The sequence below is a fragment of the Vigna radiata genome, chromosome 7 (assembly GCF_000741045.1).
Source record: "Vigna radiata var. radiata cultivar VC1973A chromosome 7, Vradiata_ver6, whole genome shotgun sequence".
NCBI lineage: Eukaryota > Viridiplantae > Streptophyta > Magnoliopsida > Fabales > Fabaceae > Vigna > Vigna radiata.
Window position 1 is genome coordinate 27,216,371 of NC_028357.1, and position 16,479 is coordinate 27,232,849.

A 16,479-nucleotide genomic window follows, 5' to 3' on the forward strand; every position below is an offset into this window, starting at 1 on the left:
AAACTATCCTTGTTACGAATATTGGTTCATCGCACAAAATTCACTTCCTAAAATTAAGCATTTTCTTTTCTAATTTTATGATTATTGGATAAGAAGTTACAAATTTTATATGCTACATTGAGTATAATGTTAGAAATTTTGTATTGGGAGCTAAAATATGTATTTTTATTACAATTAAATTGAAGTAGTTGATCGTAGGGTTACAGTTATTCTATCTGTGATAAAAAAAAAATTATATATTTTCTTATCTCAAAAGTAGTGTAGTAACACATGAGAATTTTTTTCATTGAAATTATAAAAGAAGATGATGATGCAACTGTAATTATTTTAGAAATGTTTAAGATCTTTGACTCATGACCACAAGAAATCAGGTTGATATGTATTATCATCATTGATATTTATCTTCTTTTTATTATTTTTATAAGAGAGCTAAGTTGAGTTTTTCATCTATTTGTATTAAATAATACATAGAAAATAAAAATTTTAGTTGGAAAAAATCATATGATTTGTTCATTTATATAGATATTATGATATTTTCTCTAAATTTATGAATAAAGTTTCATACTTGAGTTAAGCACTTAATATTGCATGAGATGAAGGTCCTTAAGAAAAATAAGATTACGTGGGGCTTAAATCCTTAATTGGTCCCCATGTTAAGAGAGAATTTTCAGTGTAGTACCCGTTTTTAAAAGTATATACATTAGGTCTCTATGTTTTGCAATTTGTGTCAATTTAGTCCTTTTGAACCATCAATTTGGTTTGAAAATTGCAAGTGGACAAGTCATTTTGAGTTGCAGCATGTTTATTAACTGTTTGGACACCTTCCAATTGCTGTTACAAACTTGTTTGAAGTGTCATTAATTCACTAAATTGACACAAATTGCAAAACATGGGACCCAATGTATACACTTTTAAAAGCGGGTACTAAACTGAAAATTCCCTCCTAACATGGGGACCAATTGAGGATTTAAGTCATTATATGAACTTGTTCATATTAATTTAAATCAAAATCAATCATAAACTCTTAGACATTATAATGAATAATGTGGCAATTGATTAAATGCACACCTAGATCCCAACATTAAGTAGTCATATACATAAAAACCTTAAGCAGTCACAAGTTTAAATTGAAGAATTTGAATTTAGAAGAGGGTACAAGGTTCACCATTAAAGTTCACTTGTTTCTTCAAGATCTACCTCTCACAGTGACCATTCGGACTCAGTTTCACTTTTCAAACCTAAAACAGTGGTAAGCCCTTTACCACACCATTTGTTTCAGTCCTTTCACAAAGAATCAAGTTCACAAAAGACGAGTCTTGAACATAAAACATTTTGGTCGCTTTGCAGAATCATGAACATAGACCAATCGCGTCGTCATTATACGTAGATGATGTTAAAATGTTGTCTAAAAAATGTCATTAAAATATTATTATCCATATATTTATTAGCTGGTTCCCATAATTGTAAGTAATTGATGTAGACCATACTGTGATGAGAATGTTAAATATCTTCCTCTTGTTTTGTTCTTCTGCAATAAAGGATTACTGCAATGGTCCCCTCAATGCATTATTTGAGTGTGTTGATGGTTTTAATTTATTCTCAGCTCCAACTCATAAAGCTTTCTCCAATTGCTTTGTAGTCAGTCAAACACATTGCATCCTTTCTTCTTTATTTTAGCAAATAGTCTAAAGTGTGGTCCTTTCTTCTTTATTTATAGTTGAATACACACTTTTTATGATATTATTTTTTGCTCCTTTCTTCTTATCTCTCTCTCGTACATTTTTACGGTACAATTTCTTTTCGATGTTGTATTGAACTAGAAATTTCATATACTAGTAACTAAATCTTTTTGCATACATTTGTACAATTTTGTTACAGTATCTTTTGACCATAGAACGGGCTTTGAAGGGATCCTAACCATTCCATTTTTATGATTCTTTTACTATATTATGTATGAAATATAATATGATTCTCCTAATATTTTAACTCTGTTTTAGATTTAGTATCTTCAATTGTAATATTTAATTATAAAGATAATATTTTATCTTTTTTTCTAACATATAATAATTATTTTTTTGCTTATAATAAAATATATTAAATTTCTTATAAATATCATGTGAAATTTAATTATTTCTTTGTTAGACATAAATCTCCTCAAGAAAATTCTGGATATGCCTCTAATCATGGGAAAGAAAAAACGAAAAACAAAACAGCCTACATAATGATTTACTGATATTTTTTTCCGTCTTTCAAAAAAATATGAATTAATTTGAGGTATTTTTAACCATCAAAATCTTTCAATATATTCTTTTATTTCTAATTATGAAATAAGTTTTAATAGTTTAATTTAAATTGTCTATAATAGCTAAAAAATAATCATGTTTTATTTTTATTTTAAATAAAAATTTGTGGAGACACTCCCCGAATGCATTGTTTTGTTAATATATACGTTGGGATTAGTCAAAAATTTAAATACGAATCTAAATCCTACATTAAGTTTGATAAAAAAAATTAAGCAACATAAAAGAAAAAACTCATTGATTTAAAGTAATATCAATTATTTATGTGAAAATATTGAATTTTTTTAATTAGTGTTATGGTTTCTTAAAAAAATTATGATCATCTCTCAAAGTATCCATCACTTGAAAGGGGTTTTTAAGATAAGAATTATAGATAACATATTATAACAAGAAGAGAATCGAAAAAAATTCTTTCCACTCAAGTGGATTCATTGAAGAACTATTTTCTTGAGTGTAGCATGGGGCTCTCACATATATTGTCATTTCTCTATCACCATATGTGATGTGTGTAGGTATATGTTGCCAGAGTTCTAATATTCTATTTTAAACTTTTTGACTTTCACAAAATTATTTAAAAAGAAACTCAATTATTCAAGTTTAGTATGGAAAAGGAAAGAAAGTTGGTAATAAAAATCATTATTTATTTTAGTAGCAACTATTGTCCACTCAATTATTTTCTTCGTTTATCTAATTCAGAATGTGGTGTGCATGCAAAGTTAATATATATATATATATATATATATATATAGTTTCTAAGAAACATATAGGTTACGAACAAAAGTAATATAATTTTTTATTTTTTATTTTTTGCAAAATTTGTTGTAAAATGATTTCACAACTTAACTAAAAATCTATTACTATTCTTTCAATGAAATACTTTGCATGTTTTCAAGATACTGAAAGACTTGAGACTAGTATATTATATATGGTTGAAGATCTTCCAACCTTGTTAACAATAATTTCTAAGATAGAGGTTAAATGTTGATTATCAAACATCTATTACTTTGTAAAGGTTGTAACTGAAGACTGAAGATTGCAAGACTAACATTTGTTCACCAAGAAATTAACTACAATAGGCTACATGTCAAGTACTAGGTGTGCTGAGTGCCAAGTGTCAAGTGTCGAGTTTTGAGTGTCCCAAGCAAAGACCAAGTGTCATCTACTGATAGATGTAGGTACGCCTTCAACCATGAGATAAGTGTTATACATTGTAACATGGTGTTGCCTATTGGCATCTAACCGAGTCTATGGATGAACCACGTAACTTAATCAAAACTAGCTAAGCATCACCACATATAAAATGGTTATTGGATCAATGGACCCATATCCAATCCTATTCAAGTAAAGGTCCATAATTATTAACATATTTCTATAAACACAATACTAGTTCATCTTGTAGAAAACGAGTATCCAAAGGACGAAGGAGGATTAATTGACAAAGTTCACATAAAAGCAACTCATGAAGTAAAAAACTATTTACAAAATATCTAATTGGCTCTATAAGTACATTTTAAATATTTATTTATTTTAAATTGAAATTTCAAGCAAAATGCTCACAATATGTAATTCAAGGTTGATAGTGATACTTCCTTCTTATACATTATTTATTTTAGTTTTTTTTTCTTTTAAATTAAGTTTATTTTTTTGTACTATTTTAGTTTTCGGTACTAACTATTTTTTTTTTAGTTTGGAACTAATTTAGTGAGAAAAGGCTAAGTGTATTTCTTGCTTTCAAATTCAATAATCTTCCTCCAAAAATATTTTTTTACATGTTACAATGTTTTATATGAAAACACACTAAGCTAGTAATAAAACATTGAATTATAAACTGTATTTGTTCTTTTTCCTATTTATAAAATTAATTCCTTTCATTCTTTTTATCATACGAGAAATTGTTTCATTACTAAAATTTATTGTTTCAGAGAAGACAACAAAAAAAAAATATATGTATATATATATAAGAATCTTCATTGAAAATAAGTTACATCAATTTCAATTAGGTTTTTCCTCATATTTCAAATAAACAATTATATGTTCCTATATTTTACAAATTTTTTAACATGTAGGTTTGAAGATATTAATAACTAATGTTTTTAAATTCACTCATTGAATCAATAAAGACAATTATTCTAATTTCTGAGATCAATCATGATCATACCGATATCAATAAAGCTATAAGGATAATTAAATAATATTAGAAAATATAATATGATATCAAAATCACTATGAGTAGTCTGTAATTAATATGATATCATCAAACTAAATTCACGGCTCTCGATCGATCTGAATAATAGAGCGGCGATGATCCGACAATCGTCTCCCCGTAATTAATCGCAGAGAATTGCCTAGACGGGGACTGTTTGACGTTAATGTTTGATTTGAGGTAATATTTATAGTTTGAGAAGAAGTTTAGGGTTTAATTTTGTTTTGTGGTTGTGGATATTTTATTTGATAGTGTGAGAAGTCAACAGCGGCATTAATGAGGGTGGCATGACACGTTGCTGTAATTAAACTTTTCAGATACGAGTTGGGGACCTGGCATATGACATGATTCATAGCTACCTTCCCAATCATCATATCATATGCTTCTGCAAATATACAAAAGCATCTCCGATCATGCAACGCGCATCATCACCAACCATTTCATGTGGTGGAACCCTGCTTCTCGTCATCAACTACTGTTCCTATTCCTATTCCTTCTAGCTGTCAATACAACTCCTACCCCCTCACGCCTTTTCACCCATCACCAATTCATTTCCATTCTTTTTGGAAAATCAATTAAACACCACTTTTTTTTTTTTAGGAAAAACCTTTTTTAACAATTTTTTGACAAACAACTTGTGATTAGTCTGTTTTAAATATTTTTTAAACATAAATTTAAATAGATCAATAAAATAATGACAATCGTTGTAAAAAAAGTTGTCAAAAAGTATTGTCAAAATATCATTGTCCTTTTTTTTATTCATTCTTACACACACTTGCATAAACCAAACAATTCTCTGCATCATTCACAGTTAAAATAATTAAAATAGGATAATGATATTTAAGCAACATTCTTTTATAACATTTGAACATCGTTTACATGTCATTTTTATATTTAGTTCACGATAGTATTTATGATTATTATTATTAGTTGTAAAGTAATTTTAAACCAATTATATAATAACACATAAATAATAAATAATATTCAAATGTTGTTACAAGTATCATTATCTATTAAAATAACACCACTTCAAAAACCTTTAATTCTTATACTTTATCAGTTCGTACACAGTTTTTTGTGTCCAAAATTAGAACACGAATTCCTGCTATTATCCATGCAATCATGTCCCAATCCCACCCCTTAACTTTTCCACACCTGGGACCCATTACGGACAAATTACTCATTAACCACGATTTTATAAATGACAAATATATTATGACAAAAGAGAACAATCCAAAACCAAATTAGCACACAAAAGGGATGGTGACATCATATACTAATATAATACATCATTTTCTTCATCTTGTTTTTTTTTTTTCTTTTCTCAATCTCTACAACAAAAACAGTAATTACTTAACTCACCCAAATTAACGACACAACCTATAATCTCTGTACACATGATTTAGGTAGCTAGCTAGCAAAAGAAACACACCGAGATGCCCCCAACAGGTGATTGGAAAATCATACATGAAAAATGATTGACATTGAACACTATAGTGTAGGAGAGGAGAGTGCAAAAGAAATAATTGAGGGGGACATGAAATTAATAGGAGTGACTAGAAGAATCTGACAGAAGGGGAACGAAGATCCATCTCCTGGGTCCATGCGTTCCGGTCCTGGACGTGCAAGTGCCAGAAGGTTTGAGCCAGTGCGTCCGGGTCCATTGTACTCTCACCTCCTCCTCCCACTACTCCACTGCTTTGCTCCCCCGATGAATTACCCCTCTGCAATGACGTCGTCAATGTTCCTCCTCTGCCCCCACAACATGCAAATTCATCCATCAATACCTCAACTTCCTTTAACATCGTTTCTTAGTTTTAAGCAATGTAATTTCTAAACACATTAGTTATTAAAAGGATTATATACATGTGTAACCTCTCCAAATATCAGAAATTAACCAAACAATCATAGTTCAGCTGCTACATCCCATGTTATCAAGCCTTTACCAGACTATATATCTATCTAGCTAGCAAACCTATATATACTATACTTTCCGGAGTAAGGATTGTCTATTTTTTTTTTTTGTATATTTTGGTAAATGGAAGAATTAGTATGCAATGCTGCCAAAAGAAAATAAAGGTGTGTGTATGTAAAGAAAAAGAAAGGAACCTGGGTGGGCCAATAAGGCCGTCGATGATAACATGAGCTACGTGCACTCCCTGGGGCTGAAATTCCTTGGCCAAACATTGCGATAGTGCTCTCAAAGCGAATTTCCCACAGCCTGTCTCATCTCCCCCATTGGGTCCAGTGTTCTCACAAATTCAATTAATTCAACTCGATTTAATTACTCTAGAAGAAGAAGAAGAATGCAAAAAGAAAAAAAAGATATATAATTGGTATTTACATAGTTCGGAGTATCCAGCAATGCCGTTGAGAGAAGTGGAACAACCCGTGAAGAGAAGGGTTCCCTTTCCTCTTTCAACCATGCCGGGCAGCACCTTATATAAAGTTCATGAATGAACGCGGTGAAAGAAAAACACAGTGAGTGGAGATTAATCGATGGAGGGATGGATAGAAAGGTAGGTACCTGTTGAGCGCAGTGGAAGGCACCGACAGAAGAAACGGCGAGAGATTTGTGGAAGGAATCGATACGAAGGTCTTGGAAGGAGGTGGGGTAAGAAGATAGGGGTTGGTATGCATTGTAGACGAGAATTTCGACGAATCCCAGAGACAGCACTCCCTCGAATGCCTCTCTCACGCTTCGGGAATCGGAACAGTCTATTCTTATGGCGAAAACCTGCGCCTTCTCTTCCCTAGCTATTTCGTCCGCGAATCTCGACAACCTCCCTGTACTTAAGTTAATTACTTAGTTGATTTGCATCTATGGTACGTAGCATATAAGATATGAGAATAATAGGAATAATAAAAGTGGTTACGAACCCAGGTCACGAGCGAGGATGGCGACGGTGTAGCCCTCGTGAGCGAACTTGCGAGCGATGGAGAGGCCGAGGTTGGGACCGACACCGACGATGGCAGCAATGCCTCGTGAAGAAGCGGAGCTGGCCATGTTTCGCATCTCTGTATGGGTTAAGAAATGAAAGTTTAAAGGAATATTATATTGTGGAAGGGTTTGGTTGGGTGGAATGAATGAGTGAGATATTTAAGTAGTAGTGGAGTGGAGTGAAGATGATGAGTAGTAGTGGTTGTGTCTGAATCATTGCCTCCCTTACAACCAGCATTCGCTTACCTTTCTTTCACTACTACTTCCTCTCAACGTCACTTGCCCCATTCCTAACCACAAATATTACTGCTTTTCATCTTCATTTTCACTCCATCCTCCCATTCAATCTCACATCAAACAATCAAACAACTACAAATTTATTATGTCAAAATCTTTTCTTACATCTCATTTCCAAATATTATTATGCTTTTTTTCTTATTTGTGATAGAAACAATCCTCTTCTTTTTATTCAAATTTTTATTCTAATATATTCCACTACTAAATCATTGATACCAGGACACTCGAGGAAGATGTACTCCTATTGTATTTATCATGATACGAGTCACCAGTAACTGGTACGGGAGAATATTTTTAAAGAGAAATATTTCTTTCTTTTTTATAATCTTATTTAATTTAATTCCATAAAATTATTATTAGCGTTGTAATTCAAATACCTAATTCTGTTATTAGGTTTCTAGTTTTTCTGTTAGCTTGTATCTCTGCATGTATATAAGCCATGTAGACGTTCTTTTCTTTTAATGCAACGTTTATTCTTTTGTGATATCCTGTTCATTGCCTTCATTCTCTGAGAGTGTCAGGTGAGCGTGTGGTTACATCTGTTCTATTAGTGGTATCCAGAGCCAAGGTCTCAGTATCTTGGGTGTGTATGTGTGTTTCTCGTTGTTCTTCCGGTGAACTTGCTCTGTTGGTCGTCAGCTTCTGGTGCTTTGCAAGAAAGTTGTTCTTGGTTTGTTTTCTATGGCTGCTGATCTTACGTCTACACAATTTCCAATTCTTACAGAAAAGAATTGGAATCGCTGGAGCACTCAGATGAGGGTGGTGTTTCGTGTGCAAGGCATCAGTAGTGTTATAGAAAGAACTGAAGCTGATCTCTCCGGCAAAGAAGGACAGGAAAAGGACCTCAAGCAGAAAGATGATAAGGCTCTAATGCTCATTCATCAATGCGTGGACGACACACACTTTGAAAAAATTCAGAATGCTACCACAGCGAAGGAAGCATGGGGTATCTTGGAACGCTGTTATTCAGGAGGCGAAAAGGTAAAGAAAGTGCGACTCCAAGCACTTAGAAGACAGTATGAGCATCTGGAATTGGAAGAAGGAGACCGAATAAGTGATTTTTTCAGTCAGATCATAACGATTGTCAATCAGATGAAAGCATACGGCGAAGCTATTACAGACACAATGATCATAGAGAAAATCATGAGGTCGCTGCCAGAAATGTTTGATCATATTGTAGTTGCCATCGAACAATCTAGAGATGTTGGAAAGATGAAAATAGAGGAGCTTCAGAGCTCGTTAGAAGCCTACGAGATGAGGAAGCGTGAAAGAAATTCAAAGCGCGATGATCAAGCTCTAAAGGTTAAGCATGTAAAAGGAGAAGAGAAAAGGAGGCCCAAGAAATGGGAAGGAAAACCAAGACGAGGGAAGTGGAAGAAAGAAGGCAGTAGCGCAGACACTGAAGAACTCGAGGAAAAATCTGATTCAAGCGCATCTGATTCAAGAGATAAGAAACTCTCCGAGAAAGGTTTTACTGTTATCATGGGCAACCGAAATCGTGTTGAGCTTTACGACAATAAGAGCAGATTGGTCTTGATCAGCAAAATTTCTGAGAACAGAACATTTCAGGTAAGTTTTGATGGTGCAGAGAATGTACAATGTCTGTCAGCCATGAACGAAGAAAGCTGGAAATGGCATTTGCGTTTCGGACATTTAAATTTCAGAGATTTACAGAGGCTTGAAGGAAAGGCTATGGTGAAAGGTATGCCACCCATTTCGTTACCTGTTGATGCATGTAAATCCTGTTTGGCAGGTAAACAACCAAGGAAAGCTTTCCAGTCAAAAGTGGATATGAGATCAAAGGGATGCTTAGACATCGTACATTCAGATATTTGCGGACCTCTTGATGTTCCATCATTAGGAGGAAACAGGTACTTCATCGTTTTCGTGGATGAATTCAGTCGTATGTGCTGGGTCAATATGATAAAATTGAAGGGAGAAGCACTGGAAGTTTTCAAGAATTATGTTGCTAACGTAGAAAGAGAAAGTGGAAAAACCTTGAAGATATTAAGAACTGATGGTGGGGGAGAGTTTACGTCTCATGCTTTTGAAGACTTCTGCCAGAAGAAAGGAATTAATCATGAGACTACAGCACCTTATACTCCACAACATAATGCTTTGGTTGAAAGGAGAAATCGTAGCATCATGAACACTGCCAGGTGCCTGCTTAAGGAGAAGAACGTGCCACGAAACTTCTAGGCTGAAGCTGTTGCGACAGTTGTATATCTTCTCAACAGGTGTCCAACAAAACGTATTAAAGGGAAGGTTCCACTGGAAATCTGGACAGGTATTACACCCTTAAAAACACTTAAAAGTTTTTGGTTCCCTTTCTTTTGCTCACGTTGCAGATCAGAAGCGCACTAAACTGGAGGACAAAAGCGAGCCAATGGTGTTTATGGGCTACCATCCTACTGGGGCGTATAAGCTCTACGATCCAAAGAAGAAGAAGATGATAATAAGTAGAGATGTTCTTGTCCTAGAGAAGGAATCCTGGGACTGGAATCATACGTATGAAAGTTCGAAGAAAACCTTGATACATGAAACCTTTGATGATAACGATGAAGGAGGAACAGAAGCAGAATCTGAAACTGAGGATGTCTCGTGTAATGGTAGTAACATTAGAAATGGAGATCAACGACCAAGAAGACAAACTATCAGATCAACAAGACTGTTAGACTATGAAGTATATTCTGATTCAGCAATTGATGAAGAAGGTAGCCTGATTCATATCGCTTTGATGGCTGAAGCAGAACCTGTGAGTGTTGAAGATGCTTTGAGACAGCCGGTGTGGAAAAATGCAATGATTGAAGAGCTTAAATCTATTGAAAAAAATGGTACGTGGCATTTAGTAGATCTTCCACCTGGTAAGTGCAGCATAGGTGTCAAATGGATATTTAAGAAGAAGCTGAATCCAGATGGGTCGGTATCAAAGTACAAAGCTCATCTCGTAGCCAGAGGATTTTTGCAAAAGAAAGGTATTGATTTTGACAAAGTCTTTGCACCGGTAGCAAGGCTTGAAACCATACGTGTGGTGGTTGCTGTTGCATGTGCTCGAAGATGGAAAATCTTCCAACTCGACGTTAAGTCCGCCTTTCTCCATGGAGTGTTAGAAGAAGAGGTTTATGTTCAACAACCTCCTGGGTTTAAAGAGAAAGGAAATGAGGAGAAAGTTTACAGACTGCGGAAGGCTCTGTATGGTCTACGCCAGGCGCCCAGAGCTTGGAATAAGAAAATCGATTCATCCCTGATTAACCATGGTTTTGAAAAATGCAAGGTGGAGCATGGGGTCTATGTAAAAGAAACAGTAAAAGGTAACTTGCTAATTGTCTGTTTATATGTAGATGATTTGCTTGTAACAGGATCAAGATTGGAAGACGTAGATGAGTTCAAGAAGAACATGAAAGATGACTTCGAAATGACAGACCTGGGAGAGTTGTATTATTTCCTTGGAATGGAATTCACACGAACTGAGGAAGGACTCGTAATGCACCAACAGAGATACGCGAAGGAAATACTTGAAAAATTTCAAATGCACAAATGTAACCCTGCACGAAGTCCTCTGGAAGTCAACCTAAAGCTTGGAAGAAATGAGGCTGAAGAGGAGGCAGACGAAAGAAAGTTTAAACAAATTGTTGGATCCTTGAGATTTCTTTGTAACAGCAGGCCTGATTTAATGTTCAGTGTAGGATTAATAAGCAGGTTTATGTGCCAACCAAAGAAGAGTCATATGGATTCAACAAAACGCGTTCTCAGGTATATCAAGGGTACAACGGGTTACGGGATAATGTTTCCTTTCGGAAGCCAGAGAAGCTGTTTGAAAATCACTGGGTTTTGTGATGCGGACTATGGAGGTGACACTGTGGAAAGAAGAAGCACATCTGGGTTCATCTATTTTGTGAATGGAGCGCCTGTGTCGTGGTCGTCCAAGAAGCAATCTGTCGTTGCCTTGTCCAGCTGCGAAGCCGAGTACGTTGCAGGATGTTACGCTGCCTGTCAAGGAGTCTGGCTCGAAGAATTGTTAACTGAACTAAAGATCGTCCTTGAGAATCCTGTGGAGCTGAAGATGGATAATACCTCTGCTATAAATCTTGCCAGAAACCCAGTAAGTCACGGGAGGAGTAAACACATTGAAGTGAAATTTCACTTCTTAAGAGATGTCGTCAATAAGGAGAGGATCAAATTGTTCTACTGCAAATCCACCGAGCAATTAGCGAACCTGTTTACAAAATCCATAGCTGTTGACAAATTTGAAGTCATGAGAACTAAGATTGGAATGGTATCTCTCTAGGTTTTGAATTACGGGAGAGTATTAGTGGTTGTAATTCAAATACCTAATTCTGTTATTAGGTTTCTAGTTTTTCTGTTAGCTTGTATCTCTGCATGTATATAAGCCATGTAGACGTTCTTTTCTTTTAATGCAACGTTTATTCTTTTGTGATATCCTGTTCATTGCCTTCATTCTCTGAGAGTGTCAGGTGAGCGTGTGGTTACATCTGTTCTATTTTATAAGATGATATTTAAATTCATTAAAAATAGATTTTGTTTTTCTTTGATATCATATCTTTAACATATTATTCAATATAGTATATATAAGATTAGATGTTAATAATTAGTTTAACAGTGGATGGATGAAATAATAGATTTAACAAATATTAAATATCGAAAACATTGATTTTAATTTATGGTTTTAATAAAATCAATTCACATATATGAAAAATTATAAATTTTATTTTATAAACTTTATGAAATTGAATTAGTTTAAAATTCAGTCCTAAAGACGTTGTTAGAATCATAAGGTAAAACTTATCATAATGAAACTGATTTTTGTTAAATTCATTGTTCCATTCATAAATAATTACTGGACCATTCATTAATACATTAATTCGAACTAGATTTATCTAAAATTTCACGTCAATTCATAGTATATAAATAATATATAAATAAATAAAAATTTTATTTTTATATTTTGTGAAGTTGAATTAGATATAAAATACATTTATCAATTATTACCTAAATTATTATTTTTATTATATTTTTTATTTACATCTGTTGTTGTTATTATTTGGTTTGAAATGTTGTTTGCTCACTCTGAAGATAATCAGGAGTTGGTAAACTAAGTAAGGAATAACAGTATCATGGCATTTTCTTATATTTATTTGATACATTTTATAAAAGTAAAATATTATAAAAGTATAATTTTTTATTTTAAAAAAAATAAGTAAAAATAATATCAAATAAATTTAAAAATATGTGAAATAATATTTTTTCATTTAGTAAGAGATATCTCACCACTTGCGGTTCCAGCTCGGTGACAGAAACATTGCAGATGTGGTGTTTAGTTGCAGACACGGGGTTCCTGTTGAATAATTATTCACAACAGAACATCATTCATGTCTTGGAACTCAAAGACAATACTACTTCGCTGAAAGTATCGGTTATGTGAACTGTCGGTTCATGCCCTCGCTCCATACAAATATTATCATACAACTTGGACAAACACGACTCCAGTATATTATCCAACATTCACATCAGAGTATTCATTTCTATGCTTATTAATTCTATAACTTATTACATTCTATAACCAGATTTAGGTATTTTTTTAACATTTTTGTTATATCCCAAAATCTTAATTTATAAATGATGTAAGAAAATGTTTCATACTAAAATAGGAATAATTTGGTATATTAATTTTGAGTATTTTTGTGATGATATATTTAGGAAATTTTGAAAAAGAATTACAGTGGAGAGAGAATCAAAAGGAACTCAGCTTCTTCAAAAGTTGGTGAACAAATTAAATATACTCAGTAAACTCTTGTGCTTAAAACATATGGATATTAAATTGATTATTACTGTATAGATTCAGTTCTGTTTGTATTTTATGTCAATCATATAATTTCTATCACCAATAAATCCTATAGATTCATTCATGTAGATAGATAAAATGAGAAATCTATGAGTTCAATATTAAAAGTAGACGTCAATTAGAAACAAAAATGTTTAAAATATATAACTGAGTGTAAATTTTATTTTATAAATTTATTTTTTAAAATTGAATTAGATTTAAAATTTATTATAATATTAAAATCTATTATAATGATATTTATTATTTGTTTGATATAAAAATTATGGTTTCCTATCAATTTCCAATTCCCTTTACCCAAAAGTTTGATTTTTGTTGATATGATTGAGGGAAGAAGAATATTATCACTCAACTTGTATGTGCGTAAGGTCTAGTCGAGTAATTTATAGCAATGACATAGTAAAAACACAACACACGATCTTATTAAACAAAAAATTAATTATTTTTTAATGAGAATTCGAATAATATTTTTTATGCAAGAGAAATTGTTTTCATTATATCCAAACACGTCAGCAGTTGGATCATGATTGATCATTCCAATCCTTTGATTCTGGAACATAAGAGAAGTAAATCTTATGGGTATGTATGATTCCTAAAGATTTTATACTTTAAATTATATATTTAAATTATTAAAAGTTACTTTTTAAAAAAGGTCATGTAGACTGGGTTGTGTGACGTTTTAAAGGATAAGTAATTAATAAAATAAAGTTAAAATTTATCATTTTATCTTTATTTTATTTTTTTTAACTTGATAAAATTAAAACAAATTTATAGTTTACATTTTGCTTAGATTTTAAACAGGCGTGTGTGTATTTGTTTATAATATATATTTTAATATTAAAAAAGGAGTATTCTAATATTTTATGACTAACTTGCTTTTGGAAAATATAAGTTCTAATTATACACTGTGTTATATTATATGTTGATATGAATGTTTTGATAATTTAATAGTTTTAAATGTAATGTAACTTATTATTTTATATTGTATGGATGGTTAAAAAAATCACACGAGTACTAAATTTAGAGTTGTGAAAACGGGTAACCTAACTCGATCCGGTCCAGTTCATCACGGATTGGTCATTTAGTGAGCCAATCCGGTTCATTTATTAGCGAGTCAAAAAAATTGAATCCAGTCTGGTCCACCACGAGCTGGTGGATAAACAGGTTGGCTCACTGACCTACTTAATTACAATATTTTTAAATAAAAAAAATTACAGACTTTCTATAATTCAAATCTAAACAAATTTCACTCCTAACACAGATGCTTAATTAATTTTTAAAATAGGAAACTTAAATAATTTTTTCAAGCAAAAAATTAATAATAAATATTTTTTAAAAAAATTAAAATTAAATTTTAATAAAATAAAATTAGGTAGGTGGGTTGGTGGGCCAACCTGGCCCACCACGAGTTCAATCCGCATGAGCTAGGTTTAAATGAGCCGGGTTGAGATCTGACCCGCATAAAAAAAATACAATTTTTTCAAATCCAGCCCGACCCAAACCCGTGATGAACCGGATTGGCCCGCAGACTGTGATCCATTTTGACAACTGTAATTAAATTTGATTACCACCTCTGGTCATTGTAAAGTTAAAATTTGACTTGGTAGTTAGAAAAATGTAGTGTAAAAAATATAATACAGAAAAAGGAAATAAATAATTTCAATTATTTTTTCAAAAACCTTTCTCACAAATAAATGAATAGTCTAATTTTTAACAAACGAGTAAAAACTCAAAATAAAAATTGTAAAAAAAATAACCAATAACTTTAAAAAGGTTATATTTTTAAAATATATTGAATTCCTTTTTATTTTTTTTTATTTTTTTCTAAATATTAATTAAACATTTATTCAATTCATAAGCAACAAATTGGCAATGAGCTCTTTATACTACCCTTAGTCGGCCAACCAAATAAAAAATCTCAATAAAATCTTATAGATGTATCTAAGATATTGTATATTTGATCACCTTAAGAATTAGTTTGAGATGATTCCATGGGTACAGTATTGGTATAATTCTACATTCCGTCATAGTATGAGCATGTCTCCTTATCAAGTTATTTATGGTAAGCTCACCATCACTCATCAAGTACAAATACACTGAAGAGGACCCACCCACATTACAGGATATCATGAGATCACGTTATTCTTTATTGAACAAGTTGAAGTTCAAATTGCATAAATCTCAAAATTACATGAAGAGCCAAGAAGATAAAAGAGAAGAAAGGTTCCATTAGAAGTGGGGGACTTAGCCTTGGTCAAGCTACAACCTTATAGACAACATTATGTGGTGTTAAGGAAGAACCAGGAACTAAATCTAATGTATTTTGGTCCATTTAAAGTCATTGAAAAGATTGACCAAGGTTGCTTTCAAACTATTGTTACCTAAATCAGCAAAGATACACCCGATTTTCCACGTCTCTTTACTAAAAAATTTCATGGAGATCAGCAACAACATTACCTACCATTACCACTTACTAAAAATGAGTTTGGACCTCTAGTATAATCATTTAATATCCTAGACTCACGAACAACTGTCAAAAATGGAAAGGAAATTGAACAACGACTGGTGAAATGAGATTCATTAAGTTTAGTTGACAACTCGTGAGAAGATTTGGAAGAAATGCAAAAATCTAATCCAAATTTCGACTTTGAGGACAAAGTTGTTGTTAAAGAGTGGAATATTGTAACATGCGTGAAGACGGATACAAAAAGAGTAGGAGAATTGGTTAAGCATGAGGGCCACATGATAAGCGGTGTGGAAAATGAAGAGGTGTGTAAAAGCTCCCATATGAGGAGAGAGCATAAAACTTCATGGATTCATTCAATGAGAACGCGTGTGTGGTATGAATCTTCTCTTCTATCATTCTCTCTACTATTCT

General features: G+C 32.6%; 1 protein-coding gene across 2 annotated transcripts; it reads right to left on the reverse strand.

The window, feature by feature from the left end:
• Positions 1 to 5,716: 5,716 nt before the first annotated feature.
• LOC106765653 (3-ketodihydrosphingosine reductase) lies at positions 5,717 to 7,835 on the reverse strand. Of its 2 annotated transcripts, XM_014650340.2 has the most exons (5): positions 7,384 to 7,833; positions 7,031 to 7,290; positions 6,848 to 6,941; positions 6,613 to 6,724; positions 5,717 to 6,255 (listed from the first exon to the last, which is right to left on the reverse strand). In XM_014650340.2, exons 1-5 carry the CDS (start codon positions 7,517 to 7,519, stop codon positions 6,060 to 6,062), a joined length of 798 nt encoding a protein of 265 aa, XP_014505826.1. In that variant the 5' UTR covers positions 7,520 to 7,833; the 3' UTR covers positions 5,717 to 6,059. The 2 variants fall into 2 exon arrangements, with proteins under 2 accessions (XP_014505826.1, XP_022639047.1); XM_022783326.1 differs by lacking the exon at positions 6,848 to 6,941 and having other exon boundaries at positions 6,613 to 6,755; positions 7,384 to 7,835.
• Between the last annotated feature and the right edge of the window lie 8,644 nt (positions 7,836 to 16,479).